Source organism: Juglans microcarpa x Juglans regia, chromosome 3S (assembly GCF_004785595.1).
Source record: "Juglans microcarpa x Juglans regia isolate MS1-56 chromosome 3S, Jm3101_v1.0, whole genome shotgun sequence".
Classification (NCBI taxonomy): domain Eukaryota; kingdom Viridiplantae; phylum Streptophyta; class Magnoliopsida; order Fagales; family Juglandaceae; genus Juglans; species Juglans microcarpa x Juglans regia.
Window position 1 is genome coordinate 4,356,385 of NC_054599.1, and position 6,396 is coordinate 4,362,780.

Genomic DNA, 6,396 nt, shown 5'->3' on the forward strand with positions numbered 1-6,396 from the left:
AAAAAAGACCTTTTCATACATTATATAGCCACATATAAAGGCCTTTTCATCACATTCCAAGCTCACGGTGGTCAATCTCTATGTCATTTACACTTGCAGTCCTAAACAATATCAAACAACGGTTTCCATTTAAGTTTGAGACTTTCAAGTTCTGACTTTTGTTTTTCCCTCTCCCCTTTCTCACTCTGAACACAAAATAATAACCATCTCTCATTTGTGCTGATATGAGTAGGGGAGGAGCTCCTCTTTCCCCCTCATCTCCCTTCCTTTTTCCCCTCTCAAAGTTTAAAAGCCATTTTTATTAAGCTTTTCTTTTTCTTTTTGTTTTTTCCGATACAGGGAAGATGACTGATCTATCATCTTCTCGATATCTCCACAAAATTCTTAGGTTAGATAAACCACACATCATTTTAACATGCGTGTAAGCCTCATGTGTCTCCCAAAGTGGGTGGTGGAGTTCATGCACTCGCCCATTTTCAAGCCTTCTAATGCTACACATGTCACTCTATAAGCTTTTTGGCCTTAAATCTTTAAGATCTAACTATCCATGTCCCACTACAGCTGGAGTCTCAGATATCGACAAATCTTCAAACTGTTTGTATTCACTCATCTTACTACTTTCTCCAAAGACTAGAGTCAACGTATTCTATCTCTAGAGATAACTTGAAAGTTAATGATCTATTACTGCTTGCAAACCACTATCACACCCTCGTCGTGACCATCATGCAATTTCTACCCACCATATCAAAGCCCTGGGTATGAGTAATGAGAGCCACACAAGTCTTGTTAGACTAGGAGTGTGGAAGTTGTGCGGTAGGCATCATGTAATGGATCTTGGCTCTTTAACTTGTTCTCTTACCAAAGACTGGAATTGGAAATGTTCTTCAAATCCTAAATATTGCAGCAAACCCAAAACTATAGTAGAAACCTTGAACATGCCTTTCATTAGATTGTTAACCTAAACAATCTCCATGCAGGTGGGCTTCTCTAGCTCTCTTGGTTCATATAGCAATTTATTGGTCAAGAAAACGTGGAATTTGGACTATTTATTTACATGTGGGAGAGTAGTTTTAGAGCCACAAACACTCCTTTTGGACAACACACCTTAGAAATATAAAACTTGACGTAGAAAAGATTTATTTATAAGTTCGTCTATTAAAATATCAAACATATCACTGATATAGAAAATGTGTATTGAATAGCGTAAAATGTTCAATAAATACGATAAGAATAATTTCAAATATCTGCATTTAAAAAGAAGGACAAAAATAACAAATCATATGTTGATGTGTGATGTGAATAAAGTATGCATTTCGCTTTCTCTACAATGAAATTCATAAACTTTAGCAGATTTTAATTTACTTCGACTTATTGAGTTGCATAAATTCTGGATTTTCTTTTCTGAACATAAAGTCTGTATTTTCATTTTCCCAATAAAAATGCAATTACATTAGACCCAGAAAAAAAAAAAAATTCCATGGAAATTAGTATATTAAATCTTTATTTTGAAATGGCATTTGGATTCATGTTCTGGTAATTAAAGTACTTACAAGCTTTATCCTACAGCATATGGTATGGTATGGCATGATTTTGAGGCAAAAGGAATCTAAATAAAAGCAGCTTTTGACGATGAGAGGCACACCATTATGGTGCAATTAGTGAGTACCTTAATGTCTGTGCTCTTCCCTAACCCCAAAACGGTCACCAGCTTGGCCTTCTCTGGTACCCCACCCCACCATTAATTGCTGTTGGAGTTCGAGTTTCATGTCCCAAAGAAAAAAGGGAAATGGGAAAGTCGGAACCCAATATTTTCTATTTTCTATGTATATTTGATAATATTTCATAAATAATATTATCAAAACCATGCTGATCATCTCCTATTCATTAAATTATTCAAATTTAGGATACGTCTTTAGACTATTATATTATGGTGATAAATGTGAGTCTCGAAATTTGCAAACTATAAAACATAGAAAAAGTTAGTAATAGAGTAATGCTACATACAATCGTTAAGTGTGTAAGCGCTGTGCAGTATCTTTGAAAAAGAATGGAGTTTACTATTAAAAAATTATTATTTATACATGAATCCCGTATTTATTTATTTTTTTCAAAATGATTGTCTGGTGCTTGCGCACTCACAATTATAGCTATCATTTTTGAGAGACTCAAGTCTTGCGAGTGGCCCTTAGGCATGACATCACTTCTGCCTGTTCTTGTAAGTCTGCAACCGTGTGAGATGTTTGAGAATCCAATCCTTGGTTTAATACAATATTAAGAGTTCTCTAAACATAAATATTTTTTAATGTGTCAATAAGATAATTTGTAAACAAAAAACTTTTACTTTTTTTTTAAAAGAAACTTCTCATTAATAAAACAGATCAATTACAGAGTTTGTCAAACAAGACACTACCTGAGACAAACCCAGGACTCTCCTCCATCATTACAATCTCATCACTATAATTAAAACTAAACTTAGCTAATTTGTGTGCAATACCATTTCCTACTCTTGGTACCCATACTACCTTTCAATCTTGTCTTCTCTTAAGCAATTCTTTGATATTATCCACTACTTGCCCAAACCAAAGCCAATTCTCTTCTTTACTATTGACTACCTTCACAACACTTTGTGCATCACCTTAAAAAATGACATTGCTCAAATTAAGTTCATGGCACAATACCATTGCTCTAAATAATGCCAAGCATTCAGCTAACACTGGTTTAAACTTTTTTTAGCGAGGAGTGTAACCAAAACTTCTACTTCACAGTCCCGGACTATAACGCCAATACCCATTTCATGAATATCTTCACGTAATGCTGCATCCCAATTGGCCTTAATGTAACCTGCTAAGGGTCTTTTCCATGTTCTAGTGTTGTTTGAACTGCTAAGGGTCTTTACTTGAATACAATAAATTCAACACCAATTGACCCATGCACTGAGTAAAAGGTTTTGTAATTCAATGCCAATTATGCCAGCATAAATTTTGATAATACAACAATTCACTAACATTTTAGTGTAAAAAATTATTGAATTCCCCTAATTGTGAAAAGAGTAACTTGAACAAATGATATGGGTATCATGTATTTCATCTTATGTAAATGGGGCTTTGTTTGGGAATTGAGAGTCCACAATAGAATTAGAAGGAATGGAATGGAAAGTATAAGAAAAAAGAAAGAAAATGGAATGGTTGAGTTTCATATAAAGTATGAAATATTATAAGCAAGTGATTAATAATGTTCTTGTTAGGTATTAAATCAAAATTAGAGCTTCTAATCATCAAAGATCCAGGAAACTTGTGGTGATTTGTTTGTCGAAGTTTTTGGTAATTATTTTTCTCATAAACATGAGAACTCTGACATAATATCATGCAAGAAATGCTTATTCTTACTTCCATATAATTGATGTGGAAGCTTTAACATGAGAAAGTATTGATATTTGGACTTTTTTTTTTTTTTTAATAATTGTAATGGATTTCACAGCAAATGATATGTGTTTACTGATCATCAACTTGTAATTAGTATTAGAACTCCTAATGTAATATAAGTGGAGTCAACACTCATTACTTTAACCTTTTGGATTTAGTAATGTATTAACATATGATAATAACAGGAATGTTGCATACAAGTATTAAGCTTTTAACTAAGAAAAAACAAGAGTAATACTATATGCATTTGTGGAGTGTGCAAGCGTCGTGCGGTCGCTTTGAAAAAAAGTGAGATTCATTATTAAAAAATTTTTTTTTTTTTTATGTGGGTTCTGTATTTATTCATTTTTTTAAAGTGATTGCATAACGCTTGAGCACTCACGGCTACAATTATCATTTTTTAAAAAACAATGACAAGTGGTAAAAGACATTGCTTTTATATAATAATATAGAAAATAACATATGCCAACCCTTTAGAAGAGTTGATTCCATTTAACATCATCACCATCCAATGTATACAATCTTGGGCACTCTATCCTAACTCTTTGGATGCATTATTAATTGAGCAATAAAGATAGTCCATTTGTTGTGTTAATGTGTGGGACCCATATCCATTCCTTCTCTTGTGGTAATACCAATTCAACAATCTCTTTTTGCAATTCAACGGTCAGATGAGTATCATTAACAAGGTCTTTCTTGGTGCAAATTTAATACAAATCAAAATCTGTAAATATCAAAGAGCCCCCCACAAGTCCCAAATCTATACCAACTTTATAACAAAGGGAGCTCTTCTGCAGCTACACTCTCCCCACAGCTGTTTCATTATGTCTATTAAAGCATCTTAGATGATGTTTCAGAAAAGCTGAAACAGAACCCAAAAACTCAACATTTGTTTAGCTCCGATTCAGTTTGACCATTTTTACATCTCATTTTCAATGGCTAAACCCAAAAACCAAACAAAATCTACCAACCATATCCACCAAAACCAAAACCAAAACCAAAACCAGCAGCCCCTAAAATCTGAGAAATCGCCCTCTTGGTCAGTTGTAAGAGGCCTATTGACCTGTAAAGATCTCCAAACACAGCAAAAGCATCATCAACAACTGCAACAACAAAAGCAGCAACAAAAGCGGCAACAGCAGCAGCAAGAGCATCGACAGCAGCAACAAGAGCAAGCCCTGGAGGTGACTGTAAATGCCAAGAAATGCAAGAAAATGAAGTGCTCTGGTTCGCTCTGTAGCAACACAAAGGTCATGCACAGACCTGAAACCGGATCCCCAGAAGTCCGCAAGAAAAGGTCCCCCACAATGGGTTCGAGTAGAAATGATGCTTCTACCAGATCCCTGAAACCTCCTCTGCATGAAGTCAATGGGGTTGTTTCCTCTACCACTTCTTCGTTCTCTGCATCTTCTAATTCATCCATTGGTGGGTCTTTTAGAGGAATGCCTTTCAGTAGATTCTCTGGCTGCTATGAGTGTAGAATGGTGGTAGATCCTGTACTTGGTTTCACCAGAGACCCTTCTCTCAGGGGTAGCATCTGTTCTTGCCCTGACTGTGGTGAGATCTTCATGAAAGCTGAAAATCTGGAGCTTCATCAAGCTGTCCGGCATGCAGGTATTTCACAATACATTCTTCCTCTATAGTTCCATGTCAAGAAGAAATACATTTTTGGTTAAAATACATCTTGGTTCGCTAATTACTGCCGATTTCATACGTGAAACTCCAATCTTTATTCAACCCATGAAACTAAATCGTCATTATCAAGTTCTCAATCCCCTAATATGTGCACAGTATCTGAACTGGATCCTGAAGACACAAGCAAGAACATAGTGGAAATCATTTTCCAGTCAAGCTGGCTGAACAAACAAACTCCCATCTGCAAAATTGACCGCATCCTGAAAGTCCACAACACCCAGAGAACCATCTCGAGATTCGAGGATTATAGAGACTCCATTAAAGCCAAGGCCACCAAACTCCCCAAGAAACACCCACGCTGCATAGCAGACGGCAACGAGCTCCTCAGGTTCCACTGCACCACCTTTGTCTGCTCACTGGGGCTGAACGGCTCCTCCAATCTCTGCAAGTCAATCCCACAATGCAATGTATGCAGCATCATAAAGAATGGCTTCAAGGTTGCCGGAGAACCAGCCGGAGGAGCTGTTGAGAATGGGATCCTGACAACTGCGACGAGTGGGAAGGCGCATGACAAAGCTGGAGCGCTGGTGGAGGATAGGAATGACAAAAAGGCGATGCTGGTTTGCCGGGTGATTGCGGGCAGGGTGAAGAAGAACATGGAGGGGAGTGAGGAGGAGTACGACTCTGTCGCGGGGGCTGTGGGGCTCTATTCCAATCTGGAAGAGTTGTATGTGTCTAATCCCAAGGCTATTTTGCCTTGTTTTGTTGTCATCTACAGAGAGGTTGTAGTGTAATCTGATAAAAACACTGTTCTTTTCTTGCTTTCTCAGTATCTGAGAATCTTTTTGTCTTGATTTTAGTCTGCCGTTTTACTTGGAAAAACATCTTGTAACCGTTGTATCTACTTCACTCCAAATGGATAACATCCATTTAGTGTAAAATATCAGATGTTTAATCATTTCACTTATCGTTCTAATTGCTAAGAACATTAGTATTGGTCTATGTATATGCATATGTAAAATCATATTTGCATAATATGACTTTAAAATCTTTCACATTAATTTATACATATCTAAATATTTAGCTACCTATGAACAGTATTTATCCAAATTTGGATAACCACTACACCCTATAAATTATATTTTAATCATTATTTCTTTCTTCTCCCACTCTCTCTCTTACGATCTTTTCATTTTCTCCCTCCTTCAACAACACAACAAACATTCACTTGCACATTCATTTTATTATTATAATATATTATATTTTTTTTTTCATTTTATTATATTTTTAATATAATATATAAAAAAATTATATTTTTTATTATTGCATTTGTATTATT

At 35.7% G+C, this 6,396-nt stretch overlaps 1 protein-coding gene across 1 annotated transcript; it reads left to right on the forward strand.

The window, feature by feature from the left end:
* Window positions 1-4,139: 4,139 nt before the first annotated feature.
* LOC121258515 lies at window positions 4,140-6,040 on the forward strand. Its single transcript, XM_041160051.1, has 2 exons — window positions 4,140-5,036; window positions 5,214-6,040. Exons 1-2 carry the CDS (start codon window positions 4,358-4,360, stop codon window positions 5,849-5,851), a joined length of 1,317 nt encoding a protein of 438 aa, XP_041015985.1. The 5' UTR covers window positions 4,140-4,357; the 3' UTR covers window positions 5,852-6,040.
* Window positions 6,041-6,396: the final 356 nt, after the last annotated feature.